Source organism: Lepisosteus platostomus, chromosome 7 (genome assembly GCF_059453375.1).
Source record: "Lepisosteus platostomus isolate fLepPlt1 chromosome 7, fLepPlt1.hap1, whole genome shotgun sequence".
NCBI lineage: Eukaryota > Metazoa > Chordata > Actinopteri > Semionotiformes > Lepisosteidae > Lepisosteus > Lepisosteus platostomus.
The window spans coordinates 2,027,209-2,053,060 of record NC_142617.1 but is presented as its reverse complement, the minus strand read 5'-3'; the positions used below and the strand labels follow the sequence as shown (position 1 = coordinate 2,053,060).

The following is a 25,852-nucleotide window of genomic DNA, read 5'->3' as shown; positions in this document are numbered from 1 at the left end:
TGAGAACAACATGAAGTTTATATTTCTTCTACAGGTTGTGTTCTTTCATTTTAAAACTATGTAAATGTCATTGCATTCCTGTTATTATTTAATTTTCTTATTTTATATTTGTTATCAGCTTAAGGGCAGTTTGGCTTTCTGACAGAACGAATACATTTTCAGACGTTTATTTTTATTTGCTGGAGGTAAGCACTCCTGTGCTATTCCTATTCTTTCACAAGGCAGGAGGATGTGGGTAGAGACCCCTCTGCTGGAAGCAAGCGGAAGGAAGCAAGTGTCTGTTCACAGTGCAGGAGGAGAAAAGGACTAATTACTCTCTTCACAATTGAGCCTGACCCTTTTGTAACGTGTGTGTGAAGTGCCGGGGACACCTCAATGTTTAATGTTTTCTTGTAAACTCAGAGAGGACAGCATGTTAACACCCTAACTAGAAATCAGAATCAGCTTTTAAAAATCACAACCTCATGGAGAACTCATTTAATTTTATAGTATTTAATCTCAGTGGATTAAATGACACCAGAGCTCATAAATATGTCTTTTTTGGTCTCACACTTTTTTTTTACCTGTTGATTGTTTTTTTTAATCTGACACTAACTGCTACAATCCTCCTGGAGAAATCCCTCCATGAGCCCATGTACATCTTCATCTGTAACTTGAATGTCAACACACTGTATGGAACTGCTGGTTTCTATCCTAAACTCCTGGCTGACTTTCTCTCTGACACCCATGTCATCTCATACGCTGGATGTTTTATTCAAACTGTGGTGATCTACACTTATGTTATGAGTGAATTCACTACTTTAACAGTGATGGCCTACGACAGGTATGTGGCAATATGCAAACCCTTAGAATATCATTCTATCATAAATGCTCTGATTGCTGGGAAATTTGTTTTCATTGTGTGGATTTTTGTTTTCTCTGAGGTAACAATTCAAGCTGTGTTAACTCTCAGACTGCCTTTATGTGGGTCTCAGATTGACAAACTCTACTGTGATAACTGGTCAGTGGTAAAGCTGTCCTGTGTGGACACAACTGTAAACAATATCTGTGGTTACATTTTAGTAATTGCTCAGGTTTTACAAGCCTTTTTTATAGTATATTCTTACATCCAGATTATCAAAGTGTGTTTAAAGTCTAGAGAAGGCAGGAATAAATTTATACAGACCTGTTTGCCCCATTTGATCTCATTAATCAACTTCACTGTTGCTATCCTCTTTGATGTGTTGTATTCTAGATATGGCTCTAGAAACACATCACAAACTCTTCGCAATATCATGGCAGTGGAGTTTCTAGTCATCCCTCCTCTTCTGAATCCCCTCATATATGGATTGAATGTCACTCAGATTCGCATAAGAATTAAAATATTATTTAACAGAAAAGTAGACTTTCGACATTAAAAGACATTAAAATGTGTACGCTACAAATAACAATATAAAATATCAATGAATATTTCTTCATTTCTTAAGGCTTTTCTTGGTGTAGTTTTAGGAACTGAGAAAATTATCTTACTGTTGTGTGGTTTTACACAATATAATATGGATGCACAGAAAATCTATATTTATCCCTGACAGTTTAAAATGTTTTTCAGAATTTTGTATTTCTAAACTGTGAACATCCACCGATACTATAGAAACATTTTCAGGAATGTGTTTCTTGTGATAATGTATGTTCACATGTAATAAACTTAAAGGTTATGAGTACTGTATGACAGGATAAAAAGCATAAGGATAAAAATAATTTGTCCTGCATATACAGTATGTGTCTGTAGTGGGTGATTGTACTGTGGGTGGAGTGGTGGCTCTGTGGCTCAGGATCTGCGCCCATGGCAGGAAGGTTGCCGGTTCAAATCCCACAGCTGACAGAGGAATCCCTGAGCAAGGCCCTTAAGCCCAGCTGCTCCAGGAGTGCTGTATAAATGGCTGATCCTGCGCTCTAACCCCAAGCTTCTCTCTCCCCGCCTGTGTGAAGAGCAAGCTGGGGTATGTGAAAAGACAGATTCCTAATGCAAGAAATTATATATGGGTAATAAAGTGATCTTATCTTGTATTTGTTATATGATATATTATGCTTTAGGTCTTATAACAGTTGCTGGGTGTGAACTATGAATTCCAGTTTTGCAATAATCCTGGAATATCTGCTTTGGCACGCTTGAGCTGATATCTCCACCTGGATGATATTTTACCCAAACTGTCTCCTCTGTCTGTGGCACAGGACTATAATGTCACACATTAAAAAAATATTAAATTAAGTCTAACAACTTTGGCAGCTGCACAATATTACTGGGGAGCAACTTGAAACACTTCACAGAGCTTTACTCTTTTTCAATGTCCTTCACGAAGAATGCAAAATCATGTAAGAACTAAAAATAAAAATCATGTTTGGAACCACACTGTGTGTTACTGCACAAAATCAAGATCACAGGTTGTAGCTCATAAGTGCACGTTAGAGCAGACTTCCCTGAAGGGAATTGCCCCAAATTCCTTGTGAAATGGTGACATCTCATGTTCTACCTCTTAAAATGGAGTGATGTTGTCATGGAGAATAAAATATACACGTTAGTAACATTTAACGTTTTTACAGTTTTAAAGCTCATAATATTAGTTCAGGTGGGTAGCTGCGTCAGCATGTGTATGCTGCAAAGGAACATGTAATAGGTTTATTCCATGAAAACACTACGTTTCGGCTGTGGAGCCTTCTTCAGGTGTGAGAGAGACAAGGCAGTAGGCAAAGGTAATGTAGCGGGAGAACAAAGGCTGCGAGGGAGGAGGAGTGAGAGGCGGGACAGAAAGAGAGGCCAATCAAGAGGTGTGAAGTCAGAATGGGTGTAGAGAGGTGTGAAATGAAACTTCCAATGAATGGATAAAATTAAGAAGAAGAGTATTCTGTCGTTAAGAGAAGGAGGAAGGTGTGATCCTAGCTGCAGGATAACTTTGGTTTCGGTAGTCTTTCTGATGTATGAGTTCGGAAAACCGTCTTTGAGAACACAGACGGAGAGATTGGAGTGGTCGTGGCCGTGAGAGAGAGTACCAGAGGTGTGAAATGTGCTGAGTCCAAGAGTCCATGAGCTAAGGGCTCATGATGCAAGTTTACCTTCTGTAGAAATCCCTCCCTGCGCCCACATCGCTCTTCATCTGTAACTGGTGTGTTAATGTACTGTAATAAAGTGCTGCTTTCTACTCCACACTCCTGGGGTAGACAGTTCCTGTTATATCCGAATACACTAATGTTACAGCTTCTTCACTGAGGATGTATATCTTATATTTTAGCTTGAACAGAGCAGACCTACTGATAATAAAGAACAGAGGATCCCATGAGCAGCCTGTCAGGTAAAAAAAGAAATCGGAACAAAGCAATAAAACATTTTTTGTCTTGAAGTATACAAATCAGAAGTCCAGGTGTATTATATACAGGGACTTTCTCAGGGACACATTTAAGGGCTCATGGTGTTCTGGTGGATGTACCTTTTTTAAACGAATGAGAAATAAATGGTGTTCTTCAATGAAGCAGAAATGTAACATTGAAGGTCAAATTGCAGTGAGTCTCCTTCATAACAGCCAATCTGTTATAGTTTCCACATTATTAAAAACCGCTAAAGAACTTAAACAGACCCTATGTGGCACAGCAGAAGCCCTTAAAGTGCAAGAACCAAAACTATGGTATAAGTTTAAAGACAAAGTTTTAATTACAAACCCATGGGAAATAACACTATAACATTGTCTATAACACAGTCTAAGGTTAAGGAAATCAGGATTTACGAGTTCAAATACAGGCGTAAGACAAAACACTGAGTCCCTCCAAAACCAGACTTTGGTGATCACGATGTAACCCAAATATAGAGTTCCAAATCCCGAGATCAGCACTGCTCCATACGAGGGCATCTGTCATCAGGAGCAGGATACAAGGCCATTCCCACGGGATAAACCAGGCACTAAAATTCATAATATCTATGAGGCACCATCAGTGGACATCCATCTTAAATGAGTATTGACTCATATCTAAATGGATCTGGATTGGGAAAGATCCATATCCAGAGTAGACAAACTCATCTCCCTCACTTGCCCACATGCAAAGGCCACTGGGTAGATCACAATGGGGAGCCTCCTTGGCTACATTCCTGTGACAGGCAACAGCCTGCTTGGTAAAAACACACATACGATTATTACAAATCTTCAATAACACTTCATTCTAACTGAAATAATTGGCCTTGTCCCTTTAGTTGTACCATATTGCCTGTGATCTGAATTTTGTCATGCTTTAGACCAAGCAAAGTTTGATTCTATATTAATAGCAGATATTTTCATGAAACTGATGCATACAAGGTGACGTTTTTTTTGGATACTTTTAAGTATTGCGAAATAGAGCAACCTGCCAACCAACTAAAATACATCATATTTAACATTGTTAGGAGAACATGTTTGTTGTTTGTTTACAGAGACTAGTGAGCAGGAAGAAATGCTTTCTCATCACAATTGAACTCGTAGCAAAACCAGCAGTTTGTGACAACATGGCAACTATACTGTATCATTCTGTGCTTAATTTGGCATTTGTAAAATTTTGCAATACCTTCAATTTATTTATTTTGTTACGGAGATTTAATAACCCGTCTGAGAAATTGAGGCTGTAGTTCCATTTTAAGCTCAAACGTACAGTGCATATTGTAGGTCCTTACACTGTATTTGCAAAACTGGATAATAATCCTAATTAAACTCTTATTTCTCTACTGTTTCACATGTTAAGATCATTAAACAAAAAACACAGAGCCAGTGGTCTCTCAGGACTGTTTACATGCTGCAATCTCTAAAGTCTCTTTCCTGCAGGGAGAATAAACTAGAATAAAGCAGCTCAGGCTGTGAAACAGAGCTTCATATTCGTCCGGCAGCAACATCCTGCTCTCACTGACAGGTAAAAACTGTAGATGCTTTTACTCACAGCTCCTCAAGAAGAGAACTGAAGGAATGAGAAAAGCATAAACTTTGCATTAATTCCGACTTGCATTTAGATAAAAAATAAAAGATCTCATTTCTTCTATTTTAAAACTGTGTAAATATAATTTAAAATATTACTTTTTCTTTCTAAGTTTGATATATAGTTTCACTATCTTAATGGCTGTGTGACGTGCTGTTAGACCTGATGCATTGCCAGCTATATATTTTTTTAAATATTTAGATTGTCTGCTGAATAAAGGCAGGCCACAGTGACTTATTTAGTCACAAATCTGGCAAAGCGGATGAGTGGCTAGAGAGCCCTCTGCTGAGAGGAAGCAGAAGTGTCTGTTCACAGCACAGTAGGAGAGAAGGACTGATTTCTTTCTTTAAAATTGAGTCTGGCCGTTTTGTAATGTGTGCATGGAGTGCTGGGGACATATCGCTCATCCTAGAGATTCTGCTTAATGTTTTCTGCTAAACTCACAGAGGACACCATGTTAACACCCAAACTGGAAATCAGGATCAGCTTTAAAAAACCACAACCTCATGGAGAACTCATCTAACATTGTAGTGTTTAAACTCAGTGGATTAAATGAGACCAGATCACGTAAATATGTCTTTTTTGGTTTTACTCTTTTTTTTTACCTGTGGATTATTTTTCTGAATCTGACACTAACTGCTACAATCCTCCTGGAGAAATCCCTATATGAGCCCATGTACATCTTCATCTGTAACTTGAGTCTTAACACACTGTATGGAACTGCTGGTTTCTATCCTAAACTCCTGGCTGACTTTCTGTCTGACACCCATGTAATCTCATACGCGGGATGTTTGATTCAAGCCTTTGTGATCTACTCATCTCTTCTGTGTGAATTCACCAATTTAACAGTGATGGCCTATGACAGGTATGTGGCGATATGTAAACCTTTAGAGTATCATTCTATCATAAATGCTCTTACTGCTGGAAAATGTGTTGCAATTATGTGGATTTTTGTGTTCTCTGAGGTAACGGCTCAAGCTATGTTAACTCTCAGACTGCCTTTATGTGGGACTCAGATTGACAAACTCTACTGTGACAACTGGTCAATTGTAAAGCTGTCCTGTGTGGAAACAACTCCCAGCAATATCTGTGGTTACATTTTATTAGTTATTCATGTTTCACAAGCCTTTTTTATACTATATTCGTACATCCAGATTATCAGAGTGTGTGTAAATTCTGGAGAAAGTAGGAATAAATTTCTGCAGACGTGTTTACCCCATTTGATCACATTAATCAACTTCAGTGTCACCACAGTCTTTGATGTGATGTTTGCTAGATATGGCTCTAGAAACACATCACAGACTCTTCGCAATATCATGGCAGTGGAGTTTCTAGTCATCCCTCCTCTTTTAAATCCCCTTGTATATGGATTGAATCTCACTCAAGTTCGCTTAAGGATTAAAAAAGTGTTTAACAAAAAAGTAGACTCTCAAACATAATTCATACAATTGTATACATATTCATTAAAAGATTATAAAAATATCAATAGAAAGATTAGTAAAATATAGTTAATATTGTTAGACAATTAATTATATAGTTTTAAACACTCAGATTATTCAATTTCTGTGTATATACTGCTGTTTTACAATACAAATTTAAAAAATATACAAAATTGACAAACTATAGATCCACAAGAAATCTAAATCTATTTACCACAGACTTTCACATTCTTTAGCACTTTCTAATCAGCAGAGTATACTATATATATACTGTAAACAGAAAAATAAAAAAACATGTATGTGTTAAGCAGCATTTTATTCTTTCAAATGGTGAATTTATGCAAACATTAAGAAACATTTTCAAACATATTTTAAGCATAAAATTAAAAAGATATAAAACATAATATTACATATAATAATATTAAAGAAACAACATTTTCTGTTTGTCCTGCATATATATCTGTGTGTACTGGGTTGTAATGTATGTTATGCTCTATGTTTTATAACAATGACTTCTGCAAGCCTTACAATTTGGGGTGAACTGTGAAATCCAGTTCTACAGTAATCCAGTAATACCTGCTTTGACAGCACTGAGTCCATGTCTCCACCTGAAAGATAGAGCACTTGTGTACTTCATCTGTGAGACACAAACTGAAAAATCCTAATGTGAGGTCAGTGTGACCACTCTTACTGTTGTACAATATTATTGAGAAGTAAACAGAAACATGTATTGTGTTCCAATGTTCTTCAGAAGGAATGTTGCAATATTATGTGAGAACTGAAATAAAATCACTTCACTGAAATCAAAATGTGAATTATATTAATCAAGAACACCTCTCCTCTTTTCAGAGGTCTGGATTAAGTTTCTGTTTCTTAAAGCCAAATTAGTTGATGTGAATGCAAAAATTATTTCACATTTTATAACTGCTGGTTAATATTGTATATTATAAGTATAATATTGTAGAACGTAAAACCAGAACTGTTATGTTACACTAGGAAAGCCTCATTTACAATAGTGCATAATATTTTATTTAACATATCATAGAAAATATATTGCTGCTCTGGAATTGGTCTAAGGAAGAGAAACTGGTTACATCCCAGAACCTCATGGATTATCTTACATTCACCTACAAGATACCAAAGGACTAAATGTAACCTCTCTCAGCTTCTTATGTTCACAATATCTTGGATATCCTGGGGATACCAGTGGAATTTCATATACAACTTAAATCTCACTCAGATCCACAGAAGAGACATTGTGTATTAAATAAAGTAAAATAATTCAAACTCAATTTAAAACACAATAAACAAACTGTCGTTGAATGTCAGAAACATTAAATCTGATAATATCACTCTCTCTTACTGCTTGTTTTGAATTCTAAAGAAAACACAACAGTAAGTATATGATTATGTAGTGTATTTTATTCTTAATCCATTACTACATATACAGTATACTCCAAATAGAGTCATCAAATCATCAAAAGCTAAATGTCTCTCAAGCCAGTCAGAATGTCACGATCATAATCCCTCCCCTCAAGGGCGTTCTGGCTCTTTCCCATTTTAGTTGATTTTGTGCACCTGCCTCCTGTCCAGCCCCTCCCTATTTAGGACAGACGCTCCTACCATTCTGGGCTCAGCTTTGGGAGATGGACGCCCGGAAGCCCGCCAACCAGCGGGTCCAGGACTGTCCCGACAGCATCGGCTTCACCATGGGTCCGGGGATCAGGGCGCCTGGCCCCGTTAACCCACTTTTATTCCCCGTCCCTGCACTGGATCCTGCTCCGGTTTTTAAACCCCGTCTTGTCTGTCCTGAATGGATCACCCGGTTCTGGACTCTTGGACTTTGCTCTGGATTTTCCCTTTGGACTCCCTTGGACTTGTACGCCTGGACCACGCCCCCCCCCTCAAGCACCAGTGCACAGCCCTCACTCCCCCCTGTTCGTCAACCTGCCCAGTTCCTCGTTGTCTCCTCATCGTGTCCGTTTCACTTCCATCCAGATTCTACCGTCTGCATAGGGTCCTGATCTATGCTCCGTGACACAGAATTATCTTTTGAGACATATGTTTGTTGTTTTACAAGAAAGGACAAATAACAAACATTAAAAAAATATAAAATAGGAGCTCAACGTCAAGGTGGTCTTATGTTTAGAGTTTTACATGATGAGTGATAAAACAAGCAGGTTGCAAGCTAACAGCAGCTGTGAAAAATATACACAGGCACCCTGTCACAGGGAGGGCAGGAGGGGTGCCCAAGTGAGTCCTTTTAAAACTAAATGATGGCTCAGCCACAATTGCACTTAGGTGCAAAGATGAAGGTATATTATGACAATGCACCCCACAGACAATTTATATATAGCAAAACAAAAAAAACAAACAACAAAGTTGAACTAGTACACACACAAAAAAACAAACCCTTTCTCTAAGAAAGAGGTCAGGAGTTCTAGCACACTTAGGTCCTATCAGCTCCACACTGTAGCGATAGCGGGACTAAAACCCAGTTAGATCTCTCCCCCCTTCATAAATAGGTACCATATAGCCCTGCCCCCTTGGACTGTACCACTGTTACAAAATTATGGAGCTGCATTTCACCCCAGATAAACTAATTTCCTTAACATGGGAATTCCTTCTTTCTTTTAAAGAATAGTGTAAACAGAATGTATAAAAAAAACACCAACCCTGAATACATTTCACTTATTTTTAACCTCCTGTAAAAATGGTACTTCCTTGATGTGCGCATGCACCACTCCACGTTGACATTATAAAGCCAAGCTTAAAACAGGTATCGGGTTTGGACCCAAGAGGCCACCATACCAGGAAGTCGGACAGGAAGGGACAAACAGACAGAGCACTCTCACACAGATAAGTACAAATAAAGAGAAACAGATTGTGTTTGTGTCTTTTCAGGTAACAGAAACGGATTTTGAAATAAGAGGTGATAATGTATTGCGTGTATGAAAATAGGAAACTGCTAGCCAAGCCCCGAGTGTGCACCCTCATGAGCTAGCTACCCGACAGGAAAGTATATGTGAGATCGTGTGTAACTCAAGATGGATAATGAGTGTCTTGTAATGTACTGTCTGCGGATGGTGACAGAGATCCCTCTGTCACACACCCTCACTCTGTGTAAGAGGTTTGCAGAGGTGAGAAAACTCCACAATGAAGTGTCACACTAGCAAACTCGAATCTAGCTGTCCGTGTTTCCACTACAACAGTTTCTGTGAATGAAGTCAACCACAATGGGGTCAAAGGGCATCACAGATACTGAAGACACATCACTTGGATGCACTGGAACTCATCTATTGGTAGCAATAGACATCATGGCCAAAGATTGATAGTAAAGACAACAGAGGTTCTTCAGGTGGCCAGACTGAGGTTCAGTACAGCAGCCACACAAGTCACATCTGAAAGTACATTTCACAAATCCAAGCACTAAGCAGAGCTGCAAGACTCCAAGTGGGGTCAAGACCCTTGAGTGGGTCAGCAAATATTAGAAATATGTCACCACTATTCATTTTGCAAAGACCGACCTTTTTAACTAGGTCAATGAAATGCAAATGGATTTCTCTCTGCAATTCACTGTGACCACATGAAGCAATGAACAGGTCAGGGTGCTCTGTGTGTACACTCATCCACACTCAGCAGAACTGGATATCATGTACTGTATCATGCTGGGGACAACAACATATTTTTGCATGTGGAAACTGAATATATTATTGAACCGACAGGAAATTGAATGAATTGTGTGATTCATCTTTAACATAAGAATAAAGTGTATTCGTTCCTCCATCAGAAACACTCCCCTCTTGCCAGTTTGTAAAGCAATGAAAAATGATTTTAAACCCTGTCTTACTTTACTAACATTTTTTTTTAATTCTGAAAGAACTTAATCTAAAATTACAAGGAAACCTATTTGTTGTACAGTTAAATTCAAGCTAAATCCTTGTGTCTTAAGTACATGCAAGTGAACAAAAGCCTCCGGTTGATTAAAATTGTATCATGAAAGCTATACTGTGTTCATTAGTTAAAAAATGCATCATCCTGTTATCCTAATTAAAGTTCAGAAGAAACCGTATATGGGTCTTGAAATTTTGTTCTATGTGAATCGTGAGAAATCTCCCAAATGATAAGACATCTTACATTGAGTCTTAGTTCCATGTAGTGTTATAGTTCAAGTTCATTAAACAAGCAAAACAGTTTAACTGTCTCCCAGGACTGTTTCAAGACAGTTATTCTCTAAAGCCTTCCACCTGCAGGAAACATATAAAGGTGAATAAATTAACTCAGATAGGCAAAGCTTCATGCTCTTCCTGCAGCAACATGCTGAGCTCACCCTGAGAGGTAATATCTTTACATATTGTCATCCATAACTTTACTTAAACAAGGGAACAGAAAGGATGAGAACATACATGCAAATGTCCTTGCATGCCTGTTATTATTTAATTTTCTTATTTTATATTTGTTATCAGCTTTAGGGCAGTTTGGCTTTCTGACAGAACGAATACATTTTCAGACGTTTATTTTTATTTGCTGGAGGTAAGCACTCCTGTGCTATTCCTATTCTGTCACAAGGCAGGAGGATGTGGGTAGAGACCCCTCTGCTGGAAGCAAGCGGAAGGAAGCAAGTGTCTGTTCACAGTGCAGGAGGAGAAAAGGACTAATTACTCTCTTCACAATTGAGCCTGACCCTTTTGTAACGTGTGTGTGAAGTGCCGGGGACACATCAATGTTTAATGTTTTCTTGTAAACTCAGAGAGGACAGCATGTTAACACCCTAACTAGAAATCAGAATCAGCTTTTAAAAATCACAACCTCATGGAGAACTCATCTAACATTGTAGTGTTTAATCTTAGTGGATTAAATGAGACCAGACCACATAAATATGTTGTTTTTGGTTTAACTCTTTTTTTTTACCTCTTGATCATATTTTTGAATCTGACTCTGATTGCTACAATCCTTCTAGAGAAATCCCTCCATGAGCCCATGTACATCTTCATCTGTAACTTGAGTGTCAACACACTGTATGGAACTGCTGGTTTCTATCCTAAACTCCTGGCTGACTTTCTGTCTGACACCCATGTAATCTCATACGCGGGATGTTTGATTCAAGCCTTTGTAATCTACTCATCTCTTCTGTGTGAATTCACCAATTTAACAGTGATGGCCTACGACAGGTATGTGGCGATATGCAAACCTTTAGAGTATCATTCTATCATAAATGCTCTTACTGCTGGAAAATGTGTTGCAATTATGTGGATTTTTGTGTTCTCTGAGGTGACGGCTCAAGCTATGTTAACTCTCAGACTGCCTTTATGTGGGACTCAGATTGACAAACTCTACTGTGACAACTGGTCAATTGTAAAGCTGTCCTGTGTGGACACGACTGTAAACAATATCTTTGGATACATTGTATTAATTACTAATGTTTCACAAGTCTTTTTTATTGTATATTCATACATTCAAATTATCAGAGTGTGTGTAAATTCTGGTGAAGGAAGGAATAAGTTTATTGAGACCTGTTTGCCACATTTGATCACACTGATTAACTTTACTGTTGCCTTTGTCTTTGACATCATTTATGCTAGATATGGCTCCAGGAACACACCACAGATTCTTCGCAATATCATAGCAGTGGTGTTTCTAGTCATCCCTCCTCTTCTGAATCCCCTTGTATATGGATTGAATCTCACTCAGGTCCGCATAAATATTAAGAAATGGTGTAACAGAAAAGTAGACACTGAAAGTTCATCAAAGTGAAGGAATATCCAACTGTGTTAATTGTATATTATAAAAATCAATAAAATGTCTTTAGATGTATTTTTATTTGTATTTTAAATAGTTCTATGCCCCTAGATAATTGATTTTCTTTGTGTGTACAGATATTCAAATTATTCTACACTTTTTAATAACCAGAATATGTATATTTCAAACAGAAAAGATGGAAAAACATAAATATTATGCAGCGTTTTATACTTTCAAAATGTGAATCCACACAAACATTGAATAAACATTTTCAAAACGTTTTTCATGTGAACATTAATGCTCAACAGCATTGTCAAAATAGACTAAAATGCTGTGACCACTATATGACAGTTTAACCAGCATGAAAATAATACAACAGCACTATTTATGCTGTGTGTTTCTCTGTATAATGGGTACTACTTTTCATAGTCAGTATCTCCACCTGCATGATAACAAAACACTGAGTGTCTGAGGGAGACATTTAAAGACTCGTGGCAACTCAGTGAATTAACATTTTTCAAAAGAAGGTTCAGAATATGAAATATTTAGCTTGGGATCTTTAGCCAAAATGTAACATTAAATGACAAAGCACAGTGAACATAATACAAGGAAGATTGCTACTTGCCTAAAGAGATAATATCCCACACAATCATGTTACAGATCTTTCTGCCTGCAAGAGGAGACACAGTTCCAATGCAGTAAAATGAGAAGTCAGAGAAAAAAAACAAAATACCTTAGTTTTAATACATTAAATTACCCTTGGTATTAATACTGTTTTTAGTCAAATATGTGATGTTTTCTTAATTTTAGAAGATCCGCTCATTTCTAGATTAAAGTTACTAAGGATTTCTCAATACACCTGGGTAAAAGTACAAACAATGCCAAATACACAACTTCATGTCAGTTATTTGACCAAATTAATTAGTTCAGGATTTGTTTTGCTTTGTTGACTTGCATTAGCAAGTAACACGACAGGAGCAGGAATCTTTGTAGTGTTAAACAACAATGTGGGTGTAAAGCGTAAAGACAGGACTGTGCTAATTACGAAGGAATTCGAAGGAATTGTAACTTGAGTGTCAACACACTGTATGGAACTGCTGGTTTCTATCCTAAACTCCTGGCTGACTTTCTCTCTGACTCTCATGTCATCTCATACACTGGATGTTTGAGTCAAGCTGTGGTGATCTACTCTTCTGTCTTCTGTAAAGTCACCAGTTTAGCAGTCATGGCCTAGAACAGGTATGTGGCAATATGCAAGCCCTTAGAATATCATTCTATCATAAATGCCTTGACCGCTGCAAAATATGTTCTAATTTTGTGGATTTTTGTGTTCTCTGAAGTCGCACTTCAAGTTGTGTTAACTCTCAGACTGCCTCTATGTGGGACTCAAATTGACAAACTCTACTGTGACATCAGGTCAATTGTAAAGCTGTCCTGTGTGGACACAACTCTAAAAAATACCTTTGGATACATTGTATTAATTACTAATGTTTCTCAAGTCTTTTTTATTGTATACTCATACATCCAAATTATCAGAGTGTGTGTAATATCCAATGAAGGAAGGAATAAGTTTATACAGACCTGTTTTTTATTGAAGTTACAAATCAGAAGTCCAGGTGTATTATATACAGGGAGACATTTAAGGATTCATAGTGTTCTGGTGGATGTAAATTTTTTAAACGAATGAGAAATAAATGATGTTCTTCAATGAAAATTGCAGTGAGTCTCTTTCATGGCAGCAAATCTGTTACTGTTTTTTTTTTTAATAAAAAACCGCTAAAGAACTGAAACAGACCCTATGCGGCACAGCAGAAGCCCTTAAAGTGCAAGAACCAAAACTATGGTATAAGTTTAAATACAAAGTTTTAATAACAAACCCATGGGAACTAACACGTTAACATTGTCTATAACACAGTCTAAGGTTAAGGAAATCAGGATTTACAAGTTCAAATACAGGCGTGAGACAAAACACTGAGTCCCTCCTAAACCAGACTTCGGCGATCACAATGTAACCCAAATGTAGAGTTCCCAATCCCGAGACCAGCACTGCTCCATACGAGGGCATCTGTCATCAGGAGTAGGATACAAGGCCATTCCCACGGGATAAACCAGGCAAAAAAGAGCAACCTGCCAACCAACTTAAATACATAATATTTATGAGGCACCATCAGTGGACATCCATCTTAAATGAGTATTGACTCATATCTAAATGGATCTGGATTGGGAAAGATCCATATCCAGAGTAGACAAACTCATCTCCCTCACTTGCCCACATGCAAAGGCCACTGGGTAGATCACAATGGGGAGCCTCCTTGGCTACATTCCTGTGACAGGCAACAGCCTGCTTGGTAAAGACACACATACGATTATTACAAATCTTCAATAACACTTCATTCTAACTGAAATAATTGGCCTTGTCCCTTTAGTTGCACCATATTGCCTGTGATCTGAATTTTGTCTGTGATTCAGAACGAGGCAACACATTGTAAACATGCTTTAGACCAAGCAAAGTTTGATTCTATATTAATAGCAGATATTTTCATGAAACTGATGCATACAAGGTGACGTTTTTTTTAGATACTTTTAAGTATTGCAAAATAGAGCAACCTGCCAACCAACTAAAATACATCATATTTAACATTGTTAGGAGAACATGTTTGTTGTTTGTTTACAGAGACTAGTGAGCAGGAAGAAATGCTTTCTCATCACAATTGAACTCGTAGCAAAACCAACAGTTTCTGACAACATGGCAACTATACTGTACCATTCTGTGCTTAATTTGGCATTTGTAAAATTTTGCAATACCTTCAATTAATTTATTTTCTTATGGAGATTTCATAACCCGTCTGAGAAATTGAGGCTGAGTTCCATTTTAAGCTCAAACGTACAGTGCATATTGTAGGTCCTTACACTGTATTTGCAAAACTGGATAATAATCCTAATTAAACTCTTATTTCTTTACTGTTTCACATGTTAAGATCATTAAACAAAAAACACAGAGCCAGTGGTCTCTCAGGACTGTTTACATGCTGCAATCTCTAAAGTCTCTTTCCTGCAGGGAGAATAAACTAGAATAAAGCAGCTCAGGCTGTGAAACAGAGCTTCATATTCGTCCGGCAGCAACATCCTGCTCTCACTGACAGGTAAAAACTGTAGATGCTTTTACTCACAGCTCCTCAAGAAGAGAACTGAAGGAATGAGAAAAGCATAAACTTTGCATTAATTCTGACTTACATTTAGATAAAACATAAAAGATCTAATTTCTTTTATTTTAAAACCGCGTAAATATATTTAAAAATGTTACTTTTTCTTTCTAAGTTTGATATATAGTTTCACCAACTTAATGGCTGTGTGACTTGCTATTAGAACTGATGCAATGCCAGCTATTTATTTTTTTAAACATTTAGATTGTCTGTTGAATGAAGGCAGATGCTTATTTTGTCACAAATCTGGCAAAGCACAGCACAGTAGGAGAGAACAACTGATTATTCTCTTCACAATTGAGTCTGGACATTTTGTAATGTGTGCATGGAGTGCTGGGTACACATCGCTTGTCCTAGAGATTCTGCTTAATGTTATGTTAAACTCACAGAGGACACTATGTTAACACCCAAACTGGAAATCAAGATCAGCTTTAAAAAACCACAACCTCATGGAGAACTCATCTAACATTGTAGTGTTTAATCTCAGTGGATTAAATGAGACCAGATCACGTAAATATGTCTTTTTTGGTTTTACTCTTTTTTTTTACCTGTGGATTATTTTTCTGAATCTGACACTAACTGCTACAATCCTCCTGGAGAAATCCCTCCATGAGCCCATGTACATCTTCATCTGTAACTTGAATGTCAACACCCTGTATGGAACTGCTGGTTTCTATCCTAAACTCCTGGCTGACTTTCTCTCTGACACTCATGTCATCTCATACACTGGATGTTTGATTCAAGCCATTGTGATCTACTCTTCTGTTATGTGTGAATTCACCAGTTTAGCAGTGATGGCCTATGACAGGTATGTGGCAATATGCAAACCCTTAGAGTATCATTCTATCATAAATGCCCTGACCGCTGGAAAATTTGTTTTAATTTTGTGGATTTTTGTGTTCTCCGAGGTAATAATTCAAGTTGTGTTAACTCTCAGACTGCCTCTATGTGGATTTCAGATTGACAAACTCTACTGTGACAACTGGTCAATTGTAAAGCTGTCCTGTGTGGACACAACTCCCAACAATATCTGTGGTTACATTTTATTAGTTATTCATGTTTCACAAGCCTTTTTTATACTATATTCGTACATCCAGATTATCAGAGTGTGTGTAAATTCTGGAGAAAGTAGGCATAAATTTCTACAGACGTGTTTACCCCATTTGATCACATTAATCAACTTCAGTGTCACCACAGTCTTTGATGTGATGTTTGCTAAATATGGCTCTAGAAACACATCACAGACTCTTCGCAATATCATGGCAGTGGAGTTTCTAGTCATCCCTCCCCTTTTAAATCCCCTTGTATATGGATTGAGTCTCACTCAGGTTCGCTTAAGGATTAAAAAAGTGTTTAACAGAAAAGTAGACTCTCAAACATAATTCATACAATTGTATACATATTCATAAAAAGATTAAAAAAATATCAATAGAAAGATTAGTTAAATATAGTTAATATGGTTAGACAATTAATTATATAGTTTTAAACACTCAGATTATTCACTTTCTGTGTATATACTGCTGTTTTACAATACAGTTTTACAAAATATACAAAATTGACAAAATATAGATCCACAAGAAATCTAAATCTGTTTACCCCAGACTTTCACATTCTTTAGCACTTTCTAATCGGCAGAATATACTGCAGTATATATATATACTGTTTGTACTGTAAACAGAAAAAAAAACATTTATGTGTTTGGAAGCATTTTATACTTTCAAATGGTGAATTTATGCAAACATTAAGAAACATTTTCAAACATATTTTAAGCATAATATTAAAATTATATCAAACATAATATTACATATAATAATATTAAAGAAACAACATTTTCTGTTTGTCCTGCATACTGTATATACTGTATCTGTGTGCACTGGGTTATAATGTATGTTATGCTCTATGTCTTATAACAATGAACAATATCACCCTGCAACTCACAACTGGCAGCCCACTGAAACTAAGCAGGTGTGAGCCTGGTCAGTACCTGGATGGGAGACCTCCTGGGAAAAATTAAAGTTGCTGCTGGAAGATGTGTTAGTGGGGCCAGCTCACCCTGTGGTCTATGTGGGTCCTAATGCCCCAGTATAGTGACGGGGACACTATACTGTAAACAGGCGCCGTCCTTCGGATGAGACGTAAAACTGAGGTCCTGACTCTCTGTGGTTGTTAAAAATCCAAGGGTGTCTCTTGAAAAGAGTAGGGATGTAACCCCAGCATCCTGGCCAAATTTCCCATCTATGAATTGGCTTCATTACTCTGCTCTCCTCCCCACTGATACCTGATGTGTGGTGAGCGTTCTGGCGCACTATGGCTGCTGTCGCATCATCCAGGTGGATGCTGCACATTGGTGGTGGTGGAGGGGAGTCCCCATTACCTGTAAAGCGCTTTGAGTGGAGTGTCCAGAAAAGCGCTATATAAGTGTAAGCAATTATTATTACAATTTGGAGTGAACTGTGAAATCCAGTTCTACAGTAATCCACTAATACCTGCTTTGACAGCACTGAATCCATATCTCCACCTGAAAGATACAGCACTTTGTGTTATTTATCTGTGAGACACAAACTGAAAAATCCTAATGTGAGGTCAGTGTGACCACTCTTACTGTTGTACAATATTATTGAGCAGTAAATGGAAACATTTATTGTGTTCCAATGTTCTACAGAAGGAATGTTACAATATTATGTGAGAACTGAAATAAAATCACTTCACTGAAATCAAAATGTGAATTATTGTACATAATCAAGACCACCTCTCCTCTTTTCAGAGGTTTGGATTAATTTTCTGTTTCTTAAAGCCAAATTAGTTGCAGTGAATGCAAAATAGGGGGAAATGGGGGAGGTGGTTTGGTGAAATTCTTTAACATTTTATAACTGCTGGTTATAAAATCTACAACTCACTGCAGTTTGAAAAGTATAAGTATGTTACATTCATCTATAGAGATCATTTTAAAGCCTTTCATTTTGCATGCTTAAATTCTGAACAAATGAATTAAAACTGATTTTAAACTGGATTGGATGACTTTCTCTCTGACACTCAGGTCATCTCATACACTGGATGTTTGATTCAAGTCTTTGTGATCTACTCCTCTGTGATGTGTGAATACAGCAGTTTCATGATGATGGCTTACGACAGGTTTGTGGCAATATGGCACCCCTATTCATTGTATCATAAATCACCAGCAGTTAACAGCAGTCATATCACCTTTCAACTCACAACTGACAACCCACTGAAGCTCAGCAGGTGTGAGCCTGATCAGTCCCTGAATGGGAGACTCCTGGGAGAAACTAAGGTTGCTGCTGGAAGAGGTGTTACAGGGGCCAGTAGGGAGTGCTCATTCTGCGGTCTTTGTGGTCCTAATGCCCCAGTATAGTGATGGGGACACTATACTGTAAAAAGGCACTTTCGTTCAAATGAGACGTAAAATCGAGGTCCTGATTCGCTGTGGTCTTTCATACCCCGGCATTCTGGCCAAATTTCCCATCGGCCTTTACCAGTCATGGCCTCCTAATAATCCCTATCTCTGAACTGGCTTCATTACTCTGTTCTCCTCCCCACCGAGAGCTGGTGTGTGGGGAGAGGACTGGCGCACTTTGGCTGCCAGGTGGGGCTGCACACTGGTGATGGTGGAGGGGATCCCAGTTACCTGCAAAGTGCTTTGAGTGGAGTGTCCAGAAGTAAAGAATTGATATTATAAATATTGTGACAAATTGTGGAAAAATTGTTTTGATTTTGTGGACATTTTGTGAAACAATACTTCTAAGACAAACTCTACTGTGACAACTGGTCAACGGTACAGCGGTCCTGTGTGGACACGATCATCCGGATGAAGTGGAAATGTTGTCATTGTTATACAATTTGTACTAATTCTCCCTTAACACATGTTCCAGAAGAAAATGTGTTATAAGGGATTTAAATTTTTCTTGATTTTTTAATAGTGAAGCAGGCTTTCCATTGGTCTTCTAAGGTGAGAGATTTGGACACTTTTATAGTGTAAGAAACTGAGAACTCTTAAATCTACTGATGGGTGAATCATGTTACACCCATCCCAAGATATAATGTTTGCAATACAGTTTGATTATTTCATCTCTTAAAATAGGAGGCTGCACTTAACTATGTACTTTTCCTTAGTAAAATAAAATCCCATACTTTTGAGAAAGTTAAAAAAACGTGCAAATATTCCAATGAAGAAACCTGTCAGGTTAATTAAGCCTTCAGTTGGATGACTGGACTCAGCTGGAATAAGAACACGCAAATAGACCCTAGAAAATGAGTACAGAGGGTATATAAATTAGAAACAGGGAACTGGTGGTGTTAACAGTGCTGTTGAGACTTGTAGGAAGACATTAGTCTGGGCAGGTGGTGTCCTAGATGGATGAGAGGAATTGAAGAGGGACAACAAAGAAAAATATGAGAAGGTGGATCTTTCACAAACAGCATCTGTAGTTTGAAGTGTAAGTGGAAATTTATGTTTCTTCTCAATGGTGTTGTTACTGTGAAGCAGATGGTTGTCTTCACCTTTCATGACACATATAGATGTTTAGATTGTATTCTCAGACTTACTTTCAATACCCCATTTCCCCGATGAGAAAGGGTCCTCTTTCACACTTATCAGACTGTAGCATTTAGATTTCAACACTGCATTGTGCTGAACAGTTAAATTGTCCCCAAAGGTAAAGGATAGTATTTTGAACTGTCTTGTTTTCGTTATGGACTATAATTGAGAGTCATTAAAAAAAACACAGAGCTACAGGTCCCCAAGGACTGATCTCAATTTTCTAAAGCCTCCCTCCTGCAGGAGACATACTGTATAAAGCAGTAAATTAGCTCGGGTTGGGAAACAAAGCTTCATGCTCTTCCTGCAGCAACACCCTGCAATTACTGAGAGGTAATGTCTGTATATACTGTCCTCTGTAACCTTATCTAAATGAAAGCAGCAAAAAAAAAGCTGAAAGCTTGAATAAATGTTTACATTACTTAGTTCTAACATGCCTCATTTAATCATTAAACCATGTTGCTGTAATTCTATATCTATTAAATATTTTTACATTTAAGTTACATTTTGTGTTTGTCTCCGTAAAATAATAATAGTCTGTTTAACTGTACTGGTATATAATTAATATTAAAATGTTGAAACTTGATTAGTGGAAGAGGACTTGATTGGTGGAAGAGGACATGCAGAAAGGTGTTAATGTTTGAGCGCCCTCTGCTGGGAAGAAGTGCCTATAGGCAGCACAGGAGGAGAAATGCTCTCTCCACAATCGAGTCTGAACCATTTATAATGGGCAGCATGGAGTGCTGGGGAACTTGATCCATATCCTACATTTGTTGGCTTCCTGTTAACTGGAGTATTTGCATTTTCTAATTAAAGTTTATCCTCTGTTACATTTTTAATTCAGGTTAACAGCATCATTGATGGAAAACTTGTCTGATGCTATAATATTTAATCTCACTGGATTAAATGAAACAAGATCACATAAATATGTATTTTTTACTTTTACTTTTCTTTTTTACCTGTTGATCATAATTTTGAATCTGACTCTGATTGCGGCAGTCCTTCTGGAGAAATCCCTCCATGAGCCCATGTACATCTTCATCTGTAACTTGAGTATCAACACACTGTATGGAACTGCTGGTTTCTATCCTAAACTCCTGGCTGACTTTCTCTCTGACACTCATGTCATCTCATACACTGGATGTTTGATTCAAGCTTTTGTGATCTACTCTTCTGTTTTGTGTGAGTTTTCTAATTTAACTATCATGGCCTATGACAGGTATGTGGCAATATGCAAACCCTTAGAGTATCATTCTATCATGAATATTCTGACAGTTGGAAAATTTGTTTTAATGTTGTGGATTCTTACATTCAGCGAAACAGTGATTCCAATGTTTTTAACTCTCAGACTGTCTTTGTGTGGGTCTCAGATTGACAGACTCTACTGTGACAACTGGTCGATGGTAAAACTGTCCTGTGTGGACACAACTCTCAACAATATCTATGGTTATATTGTAGTAATTGTTCATATCTTACAAGCCTTTTTTATTGTATATTCTTACATTGAGATTATTAGAGAGTGTTTAAAGTCCAGTGAAGGCAGAAGTAAGTTTCTACAGACCTGTTTACCCCATTTGATCACATTAATCAACTTCAGTGTCACCACAGTCTTTGATGTGATGTTTGCTAGATATGGCTCTAGAAACACACCACAGGCTCTTCGCAATATCATGGCAGTGGAGTTTCTAGTCATCCCTCCCCTTTTAAATCCCCTTGTATATGGTTTAAATCTCAAACAGATTCGCAGAAGGTTTTTGAGACTGTGTAACAGCGAACAAAAGTCTTGAGCATAGCTGATGTCAAAATCTAGGAATATTCCAATTTAAAATGTATTTTTCATCAAAATGTAAAAGGATCGACAACATTTACTTCCAATTCTTAAAGCTATGTAATGTACTTCACATGCACTCAAAAACTCACTTTCTGTGTGGGCAAAGACACATTCAGAGTATCCTCTGAGTAAAGTGGAAATGTATATATATATAGTTTGACAATAATATGAAATATATAAGAAATAATAGATTGATCTGTTTGATCTTTTTTTAATTTATTGTTTACTGTTGCATGATTGCCTTCTGAATAAATGAACAAAGACATTTCTCAATCAGCTGTTTTTATTGTGTTTATACTGTATGTGTATTGTTCATGTGTTATAAGTAAATATGAATTCTTAAAATCTCAGAATTAAATTTATCAAATCAATTAAACACTTGGAAATTTCCAGTCAGTATAGAGTAAATGTTTCTGTATCGTCATGCATTATTTGCTTTTATTTTCATAGAATACCTCTTTTGTTACTCTAAAGGGCATTGTGTTCATTTAGCTACAACTGTATTCTTGGATAATTAATAATAATAATAATAATAATAATAATAATAATTGCTTACACTTATATAGCGTTTTTTTGGACACTCCACTCAATGCGCTTTACAGGTAATGGGGACTCCCCTCCACCACCACCAATGTGCAGCATCCACCTGGATACAGCATTAAATCTGTGGGACACATTTGCTGGGCACTACGAGTCTCTTGCCTTGTGCCCCTTGCTTGCCAAAATAGGCTCCTGCTCCCCTCACGATCCTGAATTGGATCAAAGTTTAATTTAAAAATGGGATTTTCTGGGGACAGGATTAGCAGAGAGAGCAAATGGTTGTCGCCCTATGATGGGATGGAGCGATTATGGCACAACAGTAATGAACTGCTCTCTTCACAGGAGAATCTCTGTCCACATTTGTGGTAACATGTTCAGCTGGTGTGCTGAGGACTAAAGGATGAAACCTAATCTTGAATTGTCAATCTACTTTAAAACATCTCTACCTGAAATGGAGAATGTATCTGATGTCACAGAATTTATGCTTCATGGATTAAATGTGTCAAGATCACAGAGATATATATATTTTTGCCTTTACTCTTGTACTTATCGATCATGTTCTTGAATCAGACTCTGATGACTGTGGTCCTTCTGGAGAAATCCCTCCATGAGCACATGTACATCTTCATCTGTAACTGGTGTGTTCATGTACTGTATGGAACTGCTGCTTTCTGCCCCACACTCCTGGGATAGACAACAGTTGCTACAGGTTAATGACAATGACAGTGATGTGACAGATATGTGCCCATACTCAAGCACTTAGATTGTAAGGATGACATTCATTTCACTAAATTAATGTTGTTTTTGTTAAAATCCCATTCCTTTGAGTAAGTAAAAGAAAAATTAAAATATTCCAATGAAGAAACCTGTTAGGTCAATCAAGCCTTCAGTTGGATGACTGGACTCAGCTGGAATAAGAACACACAGGTGTGTGGGCGTCCAGGACAGGGACTGGTAACCCTGCAAGATGGTACTGAACATGTCCAGACTTTTGGTTGATGATCACAGTCATACAGGGTCACAGGCCCTGGAGAGTCTGAGCCTGCAGGTCTTCTGGGCACCTTCAAAGTAGTAGCAGCTGAAGTTGGCAAAATAGGTCAATTTTCCAAATAGGCCAGTAGTGAGCAGATTCAGGTCAATAAGACCTGAACTGAAAGGCAAATCCCACAGACACACCTACACACCTGCATTTGAAATGGACACATCCTGCCCTAGAACATGAGCACAGAGGGTGTACAAATAAGAAACAGGAAACTGGTGGTGTTAACAGTGCTGTTGTGTCAGGGAAAACTGAAGATCTGTAGGAAGGCATTAGTCTGAGAAGATGAAGTCCAAGGTGAATGTGAGGAATTGAAGAGGGACAACAAAGACAAATATGAGAAGGTGGAGCTTTCACAAACCACATCTGTAGTTTGAAGTGCAAGGGAAATGTATCTGTCCTCTCAATGGTGCTTTTACTGTGAAAAAAGATGGGTTTCTGCAGCTTTCATGACACACGTGCTTGTTCAGAGTGTATCTTCAGGTTTAGTTCCAATGCCCAGTTTTATTGGGCATTAAAACTATTATCAGCACACTGATAGGTGTGCAGTTTTCACAGTCAATCACAGACATTTTCCCTAAAGGAAAAGGGTCTACACTGGTTTGTGCCACACAGTTAAAATTTCCACAATCACAAAGGATGTTATTTTGAACTTTCGAATTTTATTTATGCACTCTGTTTGAGGGTCATTAAAAAACACCACAGCCAGTGGTCTCCCAGGACTTCCAGACAGCAACTCTCTAAAGCCTCCCTCCTGCAGGAGACATACAGTATAAAGCAGTAAATTAGCTCTGATTGAGAAACAAATCTTCATGCTCTTCCTGCAGCAACACCCTGCATTACTGAGAGGTAATGTCTGTATATACTGTCATCTGTAGCTTTATCTAAAAGAGAGAAAACATCATTTCTAGCATTATGGCTCATTTCATCATAAAACTGTGTAACTATAATTGCATGTCTAATAAATATTTTTACATTTAAGTTTAAGTTTGTGTTTGTTTATCTGTAAAATATTAATAATATGTTCTACCTCATGACTGTACTTTCATAAATTTATTTTTTAAATGTAATCAGTAAACGTGATTACTGGAGGAGGACATGCCTCTGTGAATCTTGTATCTTGTACCTGATCACGATTGGCAGACAGGTTTCATGGTTTGAGCACCCTCTGCTGGGAAGAAGTACCTATAGGCAGCACAGGAGGAGAAATGCTCTCTCCACAATCGAGTCTGAACCATTTATAATGGGCAGCATGCAGTGCTGGGGAACTTGATCCATATCCTACATTTGTTGGTTTCCTGTTAACTGGAGTATTTGCATTTTCTAATTAAAGTTTATCCTCTGTTACATTTTTAATTCACATTAACAGCATCATTGATGGAAAACTTGTCTGATGCTATCATATTTAATCTCAGTGGATTAAATGAAACAAGATCACAGAAGTATGTATTTTTTACTTTTACTTTTCTTTTTTACCTCTTCATCATATTTTTGAATCTGACTCTGATTGCTACAATCCTCCTGGAGAAATCCCTCCATGAGCCCATGTACATCTTCATCTGTAACTTGAGTGTCAACACACTGTATGGAACTGCTGGTTTCTATCCTAAACTCCTGGCTGACTTTCTCTCTGACACTCATGTCATCTCATACACTGGATGTTTGATTCAAGCTTTTGTGATCTACTCTTCTGTTTTGTGTGAGTTTTCTAATTTAACAGTGATGGCCTATGACAGGTATGTGGCGATATGCAAACCATTAGAGTATCATTCTATCATAAATACTGTGACTGCTAGAAACATAGTTTTGATTTTGTGGATTCTTACATTCTGTGAAACAGTGATACCAATTTTGTTAACGTTGAGACTGTCTTTGTGTGGGTCTCGGATTGACAGACTCTACTGTGACAACTGGTCAATTGTAAAACTGTCCTGTGTGGACACAACTCTCAACAATATCTATGGTTATATTGTAGTAATTGTTCATATCATACAAGCCTTTTTTATTGTATATTCTTACATTGAGATTATTAGAGAGTGTTTAAAGTCCAGTGAAGGCAGAAGTAAATTTCTACAGACCTGTTTACCCCATTTGATCACATTAATCAACTTCACTATCACCACACTCTTTGATGTGATGTATGCTAGATATGGCTCTAGAAACACATCACAGACTCTTCGCAATATCATGGCAGTGGAGTTTCTAGTCATCCCTCCTGCTCTAAATCCCCTCGTATATGGTTTAAATCTCAAACAGATTCGCAGAAGGTTTTTGAGACTGTGTAACAGCGAACAAAAGTCTTGAGCATAGCTGATGTCAAAATCTAGGAATATTCCAATTTAAAATTTATTTTTCTTCAAAATGCAAAAATCATTTTGAAGTGTTAAAAGATTGACAAAATGTACTTCCAATTCTTAAAGATTTGTAATGTACTTCACATGCACTCAAAAACTCACCTTCTGTGTGGGTAAAGACACATTCATAGTATCACCTGAGTAAAGTGGAAATGTATATATATATAGTACTGTATATATTCTTCTCTAG

At 37.5% G+C, this 25,852-nt stretch overlaps 6 protein-coding genes across 6 annotated transcripts; all 6 read left to right on the top strand.

Annotated features, from left to right (window-relative positions):
- The first annotated feature begins 464 nt into the window (after positions 1-464).
- LOC148657789 (olfactory receptor 4E2-like) lies at positions 465-1,397 on the top strand. Its single transcript, XM_088638255.1, has one exon. It carries the CDS (start codon positions 465-467, stop codon positions 1,395-1,397), a length of 933 nt encoding a protein of 310 aa, XP_088494381.1.
- A 4,000-nt stretch (positions 1,398-5,397) lies between these two features.
- LOC148657788 (olfactory receptor 4C12-like) lies at positions 5,398-6,404 on the top strand. Its single transcript, XM_088641863.1, has one exon. It carries the CDS (start codon positions 5,472-5,474, stop codon positions 6,402-6,404), a length of 933 nt encoding a protein of 310 aa, XP_088497989.1. The 5' UTR covers positions 5,398-5,471.
- Positions 6,405-11,216: 4,812 nt separating this feature from the next.
- Positions 11,217-12,158, top strand: LOC148657787 (olfactory receptor 4C12-like). The gene has a single exon (XM_088638253.1). It carries the CDS (start codon positions 11,217-11,219, stop codon positions 12,156-12,158), a length of 942 nt encoding a protein of 313 aa, XP_088494379.1.
- Positions 12,159-15,795: 3,637 nt separating this feature from the next.
- On the top strand, positions 15,796-16,728 carry LOC148657786 (olfactory receptor 4C12-like). The gene has a single exon (XM_088641862.1). It carries the CDS (start codon positions 15,796-15,798, stop codon positions 16,726-16,728), a length of 933 nt encoding a protein of 310 aa, XP_088497988.1.
- A 4,030-nt stretch (positions 16,729-20,758) lies between these two features.
- LOC148657785 (olfactory receptor 1496-like) lies at positions 20,759-21,685 on the top strand. Its single transcript, XM_088641861.1, has one exon. It carries the CDS (start codon positions 20,759-20,761, stop codon positions 21,683-21,685), a length of 927 nt encoding a protein of 308 aa, XP_088497987.1.
- Positions 21,686-24,685: 3,000 nt separating this feature from the next.
- LOC148657784 (olfactory receptor 1496-like) lies at positions 24,686-25,612 on the top strand. The gene has a single exon (XM_088641860.1). The coding sequence runs from the start codon at positions 24,686-24,688 to the stop codon at positions 25,610-25,612; it is 927 nt and encodes a 308-aa protein (XP_088497986.1).
- The last annotated feature ends 240 nt before the right edge of the window (positions 25,613-25,852 follow it).

Coding starts and splice junctions, on each gene's coding strand:
- LOC148657789 (XM_088638255.1), top strand. CDS start 465: ATGGAGAACTCATTTAATTTTATAGTATTTAATCTCAGTGGATTAAAT.
- LOC148657788 (XM_088641863.1), top strand. CDS start 5,472: ATGGAGAACTCATCTAACATTGTAGTGTTTAAACTCAGTGGATTAAAT.
- LOC148657787 (XM_088638253.1), top strand. CDS start 11,217: ATGGAGAACTCATCTAACATTGTAGTGTTTAATCTTAGTGGATTAAAT.
- LOC148657786 (XM_088641862.1), top strand. CDS start 15,796: ATGGAGAACTCATCTAACATTGTAGTGTTTAATCTCAGTGGATTAAAT.
- LOC148657785 (XM_088641861.1), top strand. CDS start 20,759: ATGGAAAACTTGTCTGATGCTATAATATTTAATCTCACTGGATTAAAT.
- LOC148657784 (XM_088641860.1), top strand. CDS start 24,686: ATGGAAAACTTGTCTGATGCTATCATATTTAATCTCAGTGGATTAAAT.